Source organism: Protopterus annectens, chromosome 6.part0 (genome assembly GCF_019279795.1).
Source record: "Protopterus annectens isolate FY-2018-M chromosome 6.part0, PAN1.0, whole genome shotgun sequence".
Taxonomy (NCBI): Eukaryota; Metazoa; Chordata; order Ceratodontiformes; family Protopteridae; genus Protopterus; species Protopterus annectens.
In genome coordinates, this window is record NC_056737.1 from 1,205,650,714 (window position 1) to 1,205,667,016 (window position 16,303).

General features: G+C 40.0%; 1 protein-coding gene across 4 annotated transcripts in view; it reads right to left on the reverse strand.

The window, feature by feature from the left end:
* Positions 1 to 16,303, reverse strand: part of COBLL1 (cordon-bleu WH2 repeat protein like 1) — a 1,696,088-nt gene that overhangs the window by 728,051 nt on the left and 951,734 nt on the right. For all 4 annotated transcript variants that reach the window (XM_044074828.1, XM_044074831.1, XM_044074829.1 and 1 more), the window contains exon 2: positions 11,607 to 11,789. In XM_044074828.1, coding sequence (XP_043930763.1) covers positions 11,607 to 11,789 — 183 coding nt within the window. The remainder of the gene's footprint in view (positions 1 to 11,606; positions 11,790 to 16,303) is intronic.

Sequence of the window (16,303 nt, forward strand, 5' to 3'; positions counted from 1 at the left end):
AAAGGAAAAACTATAAAACGGGTCTATCGGAATAAAAAAATAGAGAGAGAGACACACGGACAAGAGACACGGGTGTTCATAAGTAGTTACAAGGCTTAAAATCCAGGGAACCATTAAGGAGCCTTGACCAAATTCCCAGTTGCCCACAAGCACAGTCTGGTTAAGTGACTAGCGCAAGGTCACACATTAGACAAATGAGGGCTGTGGGAATCACAACCTGTACCACAGCACCTGCAGCTCACAGCTTTAACCCTCTGTACACACCACCAGGAATAAATATAAACACAAGCACATGTGAGCACATTTATATAAAAGTATTTATCTATATATATCCCTCTCTCTCTGTATTTATTATATATATATATATATATATATATATATATATATATATATATATATATATATATATACACACACACACACACACACACACACACACACACACACGATAATTATCCCTTGAAATAATGTGCTGACACAAAGCACACGTCAAGTATTCGGTACATTTCTTTATAGCTACCACAGGAGTTTGACATGTACTCAGAACTGCATCAACTAAAACACGATAAAATCATTTCTTATGTACTTTGTCATTTAACCTGTCTGACCTGCGAAAGATAGAAAAATGAGATGTTCCACAAAGCACAAAAGGTTGTGACATTTTTATGCTATCCTACAAAAGTATATGGAGAAGCAAGAAGAAAATAAAAAAAAAAACTGGCAAGAACTAAAAGATCATAGAGAACTGTCACCACTCGATACACTTTCACCAAAGAGAACCGCTGGTCAAATAATGCACAGTTATAACACAATAGTTTGATATATAACATTTGACAGTGTATCTTTTTGAAATCCATCCTTACTTCAAAACCCTATGGATGCAATGAATCTTGTGCCGTTTACATTGACTGTGCCATCTGTTACAATCAGCAATATTTCCTCCTTAATATCAGGGAGATACAACTGTGTTGCCCCTCCTTTTGAACACCATATTCTTCCTTTACGATAATTTGCCACGTGTTCAGAAATGAGGTACACAACAGCATAAGCACACATTTTAGGGGCAGCCTATAGACTAAAATAAATAATTCTAGCCTTAACTTTCCTGCATTACTGTATCCATCATAAATCCCCCATAAAACAAACATCATTCTCTGTCACCCAAATTCTAAGCAAGGGCATGGCATCCAGGTCCGAGGAAGCCAGAGCCACTTTATTCAGCCATTACCAGAACGATTAAAAAGTAAAATGCCCCTTTTCAGTAAGTATCTGAACAGTGGCATGCAACAGTTGAAATGTCAAATATTACTTACCAGGAGAATCCAGAGTATAAACACAATGTCCTCTATGGATCACCTTAAAGACCCATTTTTATACTCTGTCTCGTACAGGTTACAAAGGGGCGATCTATGCCTGGCATACAAGGCGTCCTCGGATCCAGCTTTGACGGACCTTTTGCACATTGACATAATGACCAGATCCAAGGATTTACATTTTGTATGCGACATAAATAAGACATGTTGGTGAGACAGATGTGTCTCATAGGACTGCTATGCTCTGGAACACTCTCCATTTTTGTAATGCAGAGTCCATCCCTAACCCCACTGAAGCGCAACCTTGCCCAATAGATGGGAAATCAGAAATTCTTCTCAGGTCTGGCCCACATATGTCTGATAGACGAAGGCAGACAGTAGGTTCCCAAAGTAACTCTCCCCCCAACATCTAGAAACCTCCTAACCAACATACCCCCTCTTAATAACTGCCCATGATACACAGGGACACAACTAGACTGGGTTGCATGGCTAGACTTATAAATACTCTAGTAGTCATTAGCCAAGTATACACACCCACAAATATATGAATCTAGAGTGTACACATGGAAGAGACATTTCCACAGATGAGTTACTTCTCCTAAATGCTGCTATTAAAGACGTGGCCAGTAACGTACAAGTGCTCCTGTAGGTCCATTTAAAATAAAGTACTCTCCACACTACTTACATTATTCTTGGAGACAACAAAACCAGTGGACAACTGTCTTTTCGTTCCATTTCAACACACACACAATCTTGTTAGCTAATTACACTTAAAAATTCTACACTTGTTATTAACATGGTACACAAGAGGAAGCCTGGAATCAATACTAGCTTCAATAATCCAAAAAGGTCTTCAGCCTGCTGGGACAATGTCATCAAAATGAATGCAGGCAATGCAAACACATCATCATCAGATGTGGGCAATTTGAAGTGCGCGAATTCTCAAATTTACAATTCTTTGGTAAAGCTAGATAGATACAAAATGCTGATAAGAGTTGACACTCAGGTCCCCAGTGGCCACTGTCAGGATTCGAATTCCAAGAAAAAAATGGCATGGCCTACTTGAATTATTCAGATGGTACTTAAAACTCGCTCTTATTATTTTATTCCCAATTCTATAATGGCATAAGAAACTGTAATTAAAGATCACCTAACAAGCTTCTGGAACAGAGAACATCCAATCTATGAAACCACAAAATTGACACTGTATCTATTTTTCCATTACTACCTTGTTAAAAAAATAAATATGTTCTTCAGGCCCGAGAAAAATAAAGCATTTTAATTTCACATAAAGTACTTTTAATTAAAAAGGACAGATCTGTGCGACAGAAATTAAAATGCATTCAAAAGAAATTTATTTTTGGCAGTGTTTTAAGGAAGATCTTCAAATAGCAAGTTCTTGAGCATATGGCTAGTGAGTCACTATGTAGATGTACGGGACCAATGATGTAATCATGCACACAAAGGATAGTCACTGGAATTTAAAAAGGACTTCAACATCTTCTATTTGCATAGCTAACATGGTCTCAAAACTTGTTCCAGCATCTGAAGCTACTGCTGGCAGGCAGGTCTATAACTTGGGCAGTGAATCTCACGTTACCACAGGAAATGCCTGTGCATAAGAGCTACAGCAAATACAAGAGGAAATGATTGTCACGTTCAAGCATACATGTTAATAGCACCTACCCCACGTTCAAGCATACATGTTAATAGCACCTACCCCACGTTCAAGCATACATGTTAATAGCACCTACCCCAACTTCTTAAAACAGAAAAAAGAGACGGGAAGGAGACAAGAAAATTTTAATTTGTGAAATTTCAGTATCATTACTAGTTTGCTTGTACAGAGTTCTCAAAACTTTACAGATTATTATAAAGTGGGAGATAAACGGTCATGAACAGCCTACAAACTTCATAAGCAATGATAGCTTTAATATTAAACAGCCAGGTTTCCACCACCATCACCGAATGAATACATTGATTTACTTAATTTTTGGGAGAATATAAGCAACTGAAAAAAAAAAAATAGGCAGGCAACAGTAATTCTTAAACTTTTATGGTAGCGCTTTCATCAAGTAATCTTACACTCAACTTCATCAGACACTAGTTAAAAGAATGGTAGACATATTTAAAACCAGATTCATAGTCACATGTTCAGTCACCTCACATGACACTATATCACCTGATACAATGCTCATTTCTATAACACATGTACATAAAAACTGTATAAACAATTGTGTAAAAATGTATATACACTTTCCTATTGACTTAATACTCAAATTCATATGTACACATACAAAGAATACATAAATACACATGAAAAAGCCAGCTAAAACATCCAAAAAACAATATTTGTTATTGTGTACATAAAAATTGTTACATCACTAATCAACCTGAATAAATTTTAGTTGACTGTCATAAATGCATGTACTTGTGCATAAGGGGGGGGGGGGTTGTGTATATAACAAACACAAAAAGTGCCCCAAATTATATATTTCTATTCACCTGAGTATTAGCCTTGTGTTACTGTTTTAAACTCCTCAATTTCAAGACACATGCCAAAGAGCATACGTCGTTCAACCCTGGTGTCACATAGGCCCTGGTTCTAAGCTGCCAAATCAGCTCCTTGACCTCAAGTTTTAAGCCTAATGGACCTCCCCTGATGTCAACTTCAATTTGAGGTAAAGGAGCTGATTTGGGAGTTTAGAACCAGGGCCTATGTGACACCAGGGCTGAACGACATATGCTCTTTGACATGTGTCTTGAAACTGAGGCGTTTAAAACGTTAACACAAGGCTAATACTCAGGTGAGTAGACATATAATTTGGGGCACTTTTTGTGTTTGTTATATACACACAACCCCCCCCACCCTTATGCACAAGTACACGCATTTATGACATTCAACTGAAATTTATTCAGGTTGATTAGTGACATGTAACATTTTTTATGTACAAAATAACAAATATTGTTTTTTGGATGTTTTAGCTGGCTTTTTCATGTATATTTATGTATTCTTTGTATATGTACATATGAATTTGAGTATTAAGTCAATAGGAAAGTGTATATACATTTTTACACAATTGTTTATACAATTTTTAGGTACATGTGTTATAGAAATGAGAATTGTATCAGGTGACATGGTGTCATGTGAGGTGACTGAACATGTGACTATGAATCTGGTTTTAAATATGGTTACCATTCTTTTAACTAGTGTCTGATGAAGTTGAGTGTAAGAATACTTGAAAGTGCTAACCATAAAAGTTTAAGAATTACTGTTGCCTGCCAATTTTTTCTTGTTTTTCAGTAGTTTGTTTGCAATTTGACTCTATGCTGATTTCTTTCTAGAATATAAGCAACACGGGGTGAAGACAACATGTATGCTGCACACGTCCCAAGTACTACAAATACATCCTGTACGTCTTGGAAGACAGTACTTCCAAACTATACCAACCCTAGGCATATTTCTTTTAAAAATGAAAACATCATTGCTTCATGACTATTTGTCAATGAACCAACTACCTCTAACACTATCTTTTGCCAGTGTGCAGGTCAAAATTAATTGCTAAACGTATATGTCACCCTTTAAACAAAAAGAAATCCATATAGCCATACATTTTCTGTATTAAAAAAAATCTACAAGACACACAAGGAAGACATTTCTACAGGAGCCCTTCTACATTTCAAAAGGTATGTTTGAATGGCAATAAACAGCGACTAGAATGGAAGATTAAAAATGCTGCCTAACAGATGTTGTTAAAAGCAACTTTTATTCAGTTTAATCATTTCTAAATTACTGTAACAGCTGGCGTTCAATGTTACAACAGCTGCCAACTTTGACGTTACAATCAGCACCCAGATAAGTGAACAGAAAACAAGAGCTATGAAAAAGAGGTTTGTGGGAAGGCCTGGACCTTAGGCCATGAAATGTTTGAGATGAACAATCATGTTTGATGGCCCTGAGGACTTGTTACAGCAATGTCAACCACTGGAGCTGGTTTTAAAATGGATCTACTTAACCAGCTAAGCCACACAGTTACACAAGTCCTGGTAGAAATAAAACATTAGGATAACCCTGACTGACACGCAGCATGGATAAAGAGGCATGTGAAATGTTGACTAGCCATGACAGGGTGTTTCACAAAGTACCCAGGTCAATAAATTAGAAGCCAACCAAGATTCCTTTGTTTTAGTAAATTAGATGAAAAGGAAAACTGACAGAGAGAAAGGAATATGTATCCGAGGACTGCTACAATGAGGGGAGGTTTGCACAGTTTTCCTGATTTAACACAAAAAAAAAAAAAAAAGCAAGCATACTAGATACTTGTCGACTTCCTTCCACATAAATGAATGGGTCCAAGACACAAAGAGCAGGACAGTTCCAAATCCAGGCATGTCAAGACACCTGGTATCCAAGTCTCTTAACTACAAGAATTAGGACACAAAAAGAACTCCCAAGATGGCTGTACACTCAACAGGTTAATCTCAGCTCTCCTAGTGTGAAAACAGAAACTGAGAAAAAAGGACCAATGAAATTGTAAGCTTGGGTAAAATTCAGTTACTGGCTAGTACGTATACTGCCTAGACACCACCAAAAGAAGAAATTTAGAGAATCTGAAGGAAAATCAGCCAAGAAAGTTGGAGAAAACCTTGACTGGGAAGAAATGTGCAACTGTTCAGCAAAAGCAGTTCAGGTATCAGCTCTGGTAGAAGAGATGGATTCCAGTAATTCAGTGGAAAAATAAATCAACTGTAATAAAATAAATGGAATATTGAATGAATATATTAACTCAAATAACAAAAAGCTGGAAAAAGGGTTACATAAGTTGATGTAAGATGATAAAACGCGTCTATTACCAAGCCAGGAAGCATGTGGATATCTGAGGAAACTAGAGTAATTGGTCAGCTAAGAGGGAAGGTGGCAGAAACTGGATCACCCCTGACCATGAAAACAGGTAACAAATCTAGAAAAATGGGGATGGTAGGATCAGAATGAATATTGCAACACTGATCAATAGGACACCTACTGTTCTCTGTTCTAGTAAATTGCTATACTGCTGTGCTACATCCTTCCTTAGATCACCGCTGTGGTATTCCAAACTGCTGGGTGATTCTCAAAGCTCAAGTGTAAAGGGTGGCTGGATAAGATATAGGAGATCAGTTAAGCAATCCAGAGAGGGCTGATCTGGTGAAGGTAGCTCTGGATTTGGAAAAGGCATCTATTTTTTTAATGCTTGGTAAACATATGCCCTGAGGTCCAAGCAGCTGCTTCTAACGTGGCTCTCGGGTTCATAAACTAGTAGTAGGCCAACTATCCTTGTGGACCATTTTAAGCATAGCCAATTACCCCATGTGAGAATCAAACCCTGAACCTTGTGTTTGTTAAGGTAAACACCTTAATTATGCCAACCTCCCACCTCTAGATTCCATCCAAAAGGCTTCAGAAGAAGCCACTGCTCTGGTAGAATGTGCCTTTGCTAATGAAGGTAAAGATTTGGCATGGTGACTGCAACAAAAGGAAACAAGAGTTTGAAAAGTGCTTGATTCTGTCTCCCTTATTTTGTAGGTAGGAAAGAAAATAGGGAGGCTGATGGCCTGACTGATGGATAGTTCATTTACTACTTTAGGCACAGAAGAGCAACTGGCACTCAAAGGCACAGTCGTCCTTTTTGAAGATAAGGAACGAAGAGATGCCACCATGGCCTGGAGCTGAGGAACTCGTCTAGCTGAGTTAAAGGCTACTGGGAGTATAGTTTTCCAAGTAAAGAACGTTGCTGAAGCAGAGGCTGTTGTCTCAAAATGTATAAGTGTCTTCCAGAACAGATTTAAAGGTCCTAAGAAGGCAGAATAGCTTTCTTAGGTGGTTTTAGGTGGAAGTACACCATTCAGAAACATTTCTAATCTAGACAGAAGAGGAAGGTTGAGAGACAGGCAAGCAGAAATGGGTCGAGAGGTGTGCCTTGAATGAGGAGTATGCCAGGTCAGCTTTTAAGGGCTCACACAAGTAAGACAGAACAATGGGAGCACCCATTTCTACAGGGTCTTGTTTAAAGACACCAAAGAGAAAATCTTTTCTATTTAGCTATGCAAGACTTCTGGGTAGTAAATTCCCCTGCCTCCTGGAGAACCTGAAGCACATCCTCAAGAAATTGAGGTCAAAAGGGATCAAAATCCTATCATCCATGGTGTCAGGTTGACAGAGGACCGACTGGAGTGAAGTCAGTCCTTCTGCTGTGCTAGCAAGTCCACTTTGTAAGGTAGCTTTTGGTGAAGACTCCTAGCTAGGTGGAAAAGAGGGAACCAATGTGGCCTTGGCCAAAACGGAGTTACCAAAAGGATCTTTGGTTTCTCTCTAACTTTATTAAGACTTTTAGGAGAGGAAATGGAGGGAAGTCATATAGGAACCTCCCTTTCCAAAGAAAGGACATGGCATCCATTCCCCATGCTTGAGGACAGGGAGGCCTGGAGCAGAAGAGAAGAAGTTTGTTGTGGACGGAAGAAAAAAGTCCATCTATAGGTTTGTTGACTAAGTCTAGGAAGGCCTCCTTGTTCAGTATCCATTTGTGAGGGCCTTCCCTTGATCTGGATAGAAAACTGCAAACAGTACAGAAGATGAATCAGAGTGGCCACAGGATTGGAGTGTTGAGACCAGATGGACATTAGGCACCACTGAATCCTTCTCTTGTAAAGCTTGGCAAAGGGGACCATGCATATGGCTGTAGCCATGAATCCCAACGTCCTGAGGATTTCTCTTCTCATCCAAGTGTGAAAGGGTATGAGTGACTGGAAGTAACTGGACAGACTATGTACGTTGTCTGCAGGCAGGAAAGCCTGCATAAGTTTCATGTCTGTACTAACAGGTCACCCAAGTAAGGGAACATTTGAAATCCCTGGATCTTGCAGAAGGCTATAACTGGAGCCAGTGCCTTTCTACAACCCCCAGGGTTTTCACAAAGTCCAAAAGGTAAAGCAGACAACCAAGTGTGATGAGTAAGACAAACCTCAGAAATTTTCTGAAGGAAAGGTGGGCTGAAATGTGGACATAGGCACCCTTTAGATCTGAAGTATGAAGATCAGAACAGTTTGTAGAAACAGCATTTTGAAAGCGAGAACCTTGAAAAAAGGGGTTGAGCGTGGAGAAATCCAATATAGGTCTTTGTTCTGCTTTTCTTGGAACAAGGAAAAGTCTGGACAGAATCCTGTTCCTACTTTTGGTTGTGGCACGGGTTCTATTGTGCTTTGGACGAGCAAGGCTTGAATGATGGGAAACAGTAACTTTATCCGACTGTGAGGCGGAGGGATATGCTTGAATGGAGGGGCTTCCATTCTTCTAAGATATTCTGTAACCACATTGCTTAATGGGGAGAACCCATTTGTCTGGGATAATGGAATGCCAATTTCCTGTACAAGAGGATAGTCATTTGGACATAGTGAGAAAGGGACAGAGGGGGGAGTGGAAGAACACAGGGTAGTCAGGCTGACTTTTCGGTGAGTAGGGATGTCTCCCCAGAAGTTGTCTGGCTTGTCTTGGAATCTTTTCTTAGGCATTTTCTTGGCCTAAGAAGCTAGCCTAGACTCCCTGCAGGCAAATAAAGTAGGCATTGGAGGGTAGATTCTCTGCTATCTGGAAACTGAAGTAAGGAAGGTTTACCTGCAATCAATCCCCCCCCCATTCTTGCAAGGTTTTAAACAAACTGGCTTCAGAGCCAAATAAAAGAGGCACATTCAAAGAAGAACCTAAAAATGTGGCTTAAATATCCTCAGGGATAGACCGACAGCATATCTATGCATACCTTCTAATAACAGAGCCTGTAACGGTTATTCTGGAGGAAGCTTCCACTACATCACAGCTGCATGTGACACTATGCCAAGGCACTTGTGAAACCTGAGTGATCATACACCTGGCCTGTTGCCTACCGGCTGGCCTTTCCACAGAAACCAAAGTTTTAAGTTCCCCAAAACAGACAGCAAATATTTAGTCATTTGCGTCTGACAGTTGAGAGGTCTGAAACCTAGACTGTAAGAGGTGTAAATGTCCTTTCCCAGTCTATCCATTACTCTGCTGACTTTATCTGAGGGAAGGACATTAGCAGCATGTAGGAGTTTAAAAGGCTTGTCTGTAGCCATAGGAAACATGGAAGGATCTAAAAAGGGATTTTTGTACAGCAACTTTAAATCTTCAGGTACTTCAAAATATATTGGACCTTTTAGGTGTTGCTGGATGAAATTCAGGAGCAGTGGCGGTAAATGCAAAGGCACTGAGAAAGGCCTCCAGGACAGCAGGAACAAGAGCAGGAGCAAGGATGTGAACATCTCAAAGATGCGCAAGGATGTGAACATCTCAAAGATGCGCAAGGATGTGAACATCTCAAAGATGCGCAAGGATGTGAACATCTCAAAGATGCGCAAGGATGTGAACATCTCAAAGATGCACTTTTTTGCACATCAGAAATCTGTTTTGATTCCCATTAAAAGTCTCATTATGCTACAGATGGTTTTACCAAATGAAGCTTCTTTAACATTCATCATCATCAGAGGCCACTTGGCCCGGAGAATGAATCTGAGAAGAGCAGGCCAAAGAGTACCTGTTAGAGTCACAGTCCACTTCATCAATCACAGAAGAGGATTCTAAATGTCTGAGGGGGTTCTGTGGGCGGGGTAGCAGGAGTAAGAGCAAGTGATGGTGGCCCAAGTGTCATCATGGCCTCAAATGGGCCATGTGAAAAACCCTTCCACTCCTTTTCCTTGAATGGCCATGGAAAGGAAACATTTTATTTTTCGTGTTAACGTGCAAGGTCTGCTTTCAGAAGATATGAAGGTTCTGACCCTCAAAATACCTCTACGAGACCCTGATACTTCCTCTCCAACTAAAATTTGCAAAACACCTTTGTACCTTTCAGAAACTTATATGGGCACCCCCCCCCCCCCACCACCACCACCACTGTCAGCAGCAGTAACACTCTTTTTGGTCATGTGAATGTCAGACTGTATACTGGCCTCCAAAGGTATCCTGTAGCAGGCATCTGAGAAGGCATGAGCGTACTGCAGGTTCCGAGACCTCAGCGGGTGCATTCAAGTCCGAATGAACATGCATAATACCAGGCCTGAGCCTCTTACGTTTCTTCTTCTACACCTGAAGAATAAAATAAAATCATGAATGAATGAAAGTGAATGGATGTATCCCTTTTGTTTACTTAAATTTAAATGCTCATTACCAAAGAATGAATAAAGGACTTGCAACAAGCCTCATGACTGGTGTATCCTTAGGTCATGAAGCTCAAAGTGAAAATCAGTGTGAAAGAGGAAGGGGGTAATGTTTTGAATACAGACATTTTTTGCAAATTCCATGAAGCCTTCTACTCTTCAAATCAGGGTAGCTTGGTTCATAATTCTTAAAGTATCCAGAGGAATAGACTTTCTGCTTGGCAGATCTAAAAGGCTAAACACTGAGGCCACAAGTGAACGGCAAAACCTACTCTTGTAAACAGGCTGTTTATCCAGTTCAGGTCCTCATTTGGTCAGCTGCTCTCCAATCACACACCAGTTCACCATGCTTTCATGTTTCACTCGCATCATGTCTAGTGGTTCTGAGGACCAAGATGGCTCTTTGCAGCACAACCTTCCTCCATATGGAAATGTTCAACCCTGGATTACTCAACGTAAAACAGTGGAAAGAGTTGAGGGTCACTTTTGCCCAACTTTCTCTTCTTGGACACCTCCTTTAACAATGAATAATCTCAGGCCAACTCAGCATTTTATCACTCTAATAACCTTATGGTCTCAGACAGGTCTGCTCATATTTCTTGTAACATTACTATTGTTCTGTTTGAGGCAAGGATGCAGAACACTTCTGCAAGGTTCTGCACTACTACAGCGAGCAGCCTACTCTCCTTTAAGAATGAAGAGCATACCTTACACATTAAGAGAGATTAGCTCACATGACTGCAGTCTGCAGCTCTGTACCATTTGGGTTGCACCTAAACACTAGTATGTCATGTCACTGACAAGTACAAAATTAATGGACAACATATAACTGACTATTTTTCACTGCCCACTCACTGTACTGTGTTTCCAAAACATAACTTGTCTGTTACCATCTGACACCTTGTAGCACATGATGTAACAAAACCCTGGCATGCTCAATACACTTTCGTAGCAAGCAAACAGGTAAAAGTTATCTGCTCTGTGAAACCAGTACCAACCATTACGGGCCATATAGACAACTGCCGCAGTCAGAAGAAATGAGGATAGACAGACTGATCATAACAGCGTTAAGCAAATGCAGTAAATACTCACGTCCCAGGTACAGTTGTTGATTTCTCTACTCCTCCAGGAAGAACTACCTTGAGGTCAATATCCCTGTCAGTGGAATTCTCATTTGGCTCCATGATGTTCGTTGGTTCGGCTGCCTTGGTTCCTAAGGAGGACTCTACATTCCTGAATTCAGAAGGCAAGGGGGGTGCTTTTCCTTTCACTTTCCTACAGAAGGAAAAAAGAGGAGATAAACTTCACTTGGAAGCATGACTGCCTACATAAACATTTAGTTTGGTTTGCTGAATAATAGCTAAACAGGTGACAATTAAACCATTCAAAAGCACAGATGACTTAGCACAGAAATCCACCTCGAAAACCCCAAAAGTTCAAATTGGTTACCTAATGTTGTACTTACCTCACTCATTGTACTTTTTGATGCTGTACAAAAATCAAGTAAACAAACCAGTCCAGTGCAATCTGCAAATATTAGCAGAGAAACTGATCTAAAAACTAATAGCTCATCACAAAAGCAGTCTATAGCCAAACCTGCATGCACACGTACATTTCTGCATTACAATCACGAGCCACGGCCGGGAAAAGGATCAAACATTTCTCAAGACAAATAAATACTCACGATCGGTGCACTTTACAGAGTTTATTCCATATACATTGCTGATAAACTGCTTCATCAGCAATTGCCCTGGGGATTTTTCCCATGGTCTGAAACCTAAATACCAGTAAATATACTCCTGTTAAATGTTAGCATTTGATGTACTCTGCATGGTGAAAAAATACACCTGTGTGCATACAGAATGTTCTGTTTTAAATAAGTTCTCAGGTCACCCTACAAACAGGGGGAACAGTTGTGTATTATGAGAGGAAACAATGAATGTTAGACACTCCAGCATGCTTGGAAATAAAAACAGTACTCAGATTTCTTTTGAGAAGCTTTTGATCCCAAATAATTGAAGCTGAATGAAATGGCTGCCTGTGTGATCTCCAATGCCAAAGCAGCTATAGCAAACGATCAAAACACATTCTGGTTTCCTGCTTTTCCTGCTCTATACAAATACAACTTTGTTCTCTGCCCTTTCTACCTGAAACCTGTTCTGAAATGCCCCAACTCAGAATCAAACAGTACAAGAGAAACCATTCAAAAATTAACAGGTGCGCCACCTGCAGTAATTTGGTCATAACCAAGTGGACAATTCAATACGTTGGAAATGAACAGTCGCAAACAAAACTACAGACCTCACTAGGGGAAAGAACAGAGGCAGTGCTTTACTTGACAGCCCAAGAGTGATGCTCAGTCTGAGTTTCCTTTTAGGTGCCGTTTTCGTTAAGAAAACCTCAAGCCTCAAAGGATGGGGAATACTGCATTCCTCATATGGTCGAGTCCCAATCTTGGGCACAGCAGGACATTCATGCAGGCATATGACTGTCATGTACCAGGTGTCAAGTGACAGGTTATACACGTGTGCATGAAAACATGCTTACAAAATGGCGAAGGCACTGCAAGCAGGCATGTTGTCAGCCTGGTTCTTGAATCGCATAATCCCCAAGGGTGCAGTTCAAAATTTGTACTCCAAGCTCTTTCCACAGGCTTCCATCCTGAGGCATATACCCTGGCATGAGATGACGCCATGGTCTTCCCTCACAAACATTGTCAAAAGGCCCTGCTGAACCCAACAGAGGCCCATTAAGGAATGACGTTGGCCTGAAGTATCCCCCAATCCAAAGCAAAGTTATTCTGTAGCTTAATCCTTGGCTACAGGCCAGGCAGACTCAAGTTCTGGGCAATCTACCAGGGGCCCTATGATACCTACATCGCAATATGCACCCCCAGGGTAGGGACCACTGTTAAGCCTCTTTTGAGGTCTCTTATCAGGTGCCAAAATAGAAGACTAGTAATGGCTTCAACCCACCTTCCGTCAAGCAAGAGCCAGTGAATCCAAATCTTCAAGCAATTTACAGCTCTGTTATTAAAAATAGAATGTCCTGTTCATCTCCTTAGGAAGTAGGACTTTTCTAGTTAAAACATACCTTTCGCGGAGAACATTGCACCGTACAAATCTGCCTCTATCTTCTAATAGTACAGAGGACAGTACTATAATCTCTTCAGGACCTTAAACAGAACTTGGTATCCCCAAGCAAAATTTAATGTAAATGCTTTCATCTGAAAGCGGCTAGTGTTAACTGGATGGACAAGCAGTGCAACTATAAACAACCAAACATACATGGCAAACACCAAGGGTCCCCTTCTCTTTGAGCAGTTAGAAAGCCAGTGACTTGCGAGACCACCATATTCCCATAGGCAGCAATGTTAATGCCCAACTTAAAAGGAATTTGAGGAGGAGGAGTGTACGCCATCAGCTGATGAATTCCCAATAAGCTTTCAGAACAAGGATAAAAACTTTGAACCAGCAGTTAGGCCTTCTGCTTGCTGTGGTCACGCAGAGTAGTGACCTCTGACCAACTACTTCTAATTATACATGAAGCTCTTCCCCATTTTAAAGCCTTGGTAATTTGGTTAATGAGTGGTGAAAAATCCTTATGTCACCAACATACGATTACACTAGTGAAATGACTTTACCACTCTGCAGGCTTACATAAACTCTTCACCACCAGTACATGGGTCACAAATATAGACAAGCACAAAGGATCAAAATAGGGGATTACAGACGAAAGTTGTACTAATACTATGGGAAACTCTGTCATTTACAGCCTTTGATCCAACTGCTTCTTCATTTCACACAAGCAGAATACTGGAACAGGACCAACAGCTACAGGCCTATAAGCAGAATACTGGAACAGGACCAACAACTCCAGGCCTATAAGCAGAGTACTGGAATGGGACTAAACACTACAGGCCTATATGTGTAGTTGGAAAGGTTGTGTGTGTGTGTGTGTGTGTGTGTGTGTGTATGTATATATATATATATATATATATATATATATATATATATATATATATATATATATATAATTTTTTTTTTGTTAATTATAACACCACACAATCCCTTTGTCTACTAAAGTTACTTTTTTACTGTATGTTTTTCTCACAGGAAAGGAACAGCAGTCATTTTTTCCCCTTTTAAAGTGATGTTGTCCTGGGAAGCTTACAAGAACAGGAAGTCGTGACTGTCATATCAAAGCTTTAATTTGAGAAAATTTAAGTTGACACAGAAGAGAGACCCTACAGGAAGTTGACAGACAAAACTCCCAGCTGTTTCAACCGGAAATGTGCCGTACTTGTTGAGTTTCCCTTGATCTCATCTCCTCAAAATAACAGCTCTTCTCATCTCTCTGAGGCACATTTAACAGCTCTGATTTATTAATATTAACTAGGTATGAGAAACTATCTCAATGTACCATTTTCAATCACAAACAGCCTTAAGGCTGTACAAGCAGCATCAATTCATAATACATACATAAAAAAAAATATATATATATCAATCAAAGCGGACGACAATACATCATCTACTAGGCCTAACAAGACAACGTTCTAACATTTCCAGCCTTTGCCAGGTAACACACTTGGGCATCAGATGACTCATGACAGAGCATGAATTTCAAAATTACTTTTTTTGGGAGGGGGGGGGGGTGAATTTTTGAATGGCCCCCGTCAAAGTCTCTTAACATTCAAATACTCCATTAGACCACAACGTAAATGCATGATCTTTCCTTGATGGGATGAAGGTTTGTCTACAGAACCAGTGGCTAAGTAGATTACTTTAAATGTCTTGCAGCCCGCATCAGCCATATATACAGGAGAACACCAACAGTCTAAAACTGATGGGTGTGTGGTGGGGAAATCGAGAAAAAAGTGATAACATGACAAGTAGGTGGCCACAGAGGGAATACCTACACACATTCAAATGCACACAGAAGAATACTGACACAATTAGCTACTATGGCTGGCAATTTTTTGTCATACTGCACTCAGCTGTTACGGTCTGCTATGAATTTTGAAAACATCTGCCAATTCCTCACTGTTCGGTTTCATTCCAGATAATTTATATTATCGTGGTAAAATACTGTTCACTTTAAATGGACTGTGGGGAAAAAAATCAATGATGGTCACACAGTAGTGGAATTAAACACTGCAAAATGGTCTCCCCAGAATAAGGTTGGAAATTTTCACCAGTGTAGCTCTGGTCCAAGTCATCTTCTTAAACGTAGTCAAACAATAACAATAAGCCTGTCTACATTTCCTTTCCTGTATCAAGGCTGAAACTATGCAAACATAGCCACAACAGAGGAACAATTTTCATCCAGTTTCATGTAAAAAAGACCTCTCTCACAGCATTTACAAAGCATGGAGTAATAAATTTATGAAAGTCTGAATGTCAGCTAAAAGATGTCGCCCAAATGAGTTTTCTGAACTGGCTTAAAACTAAGAACAACATGTTTATGCAAGGAGTTCTCTAACTGTACTCTACCGCATGAACTGTATAAAAGGTAGCTGTAATATAACATTCTGCACAGTTTAACTGCATGGTTTTACTTGCCTCGAGCCTAACCGCACCATAAAAAGAACTCCAGTCTTGGTCCTGAAAAAGACACAGCATGCTGGAGTATCAAATAGGATCAAATAATGGGCATGCAATGCATTCAAACAGAAGTAAAAGGTACTAATAAAATCAAGCAATAGAGTCTGAAATAATTGGCTATCATCTAACCACTGGTCCCAGGTTAAAGCCCCTAGACCCAAAGTCTAACTTAGGGTAATTGACAAG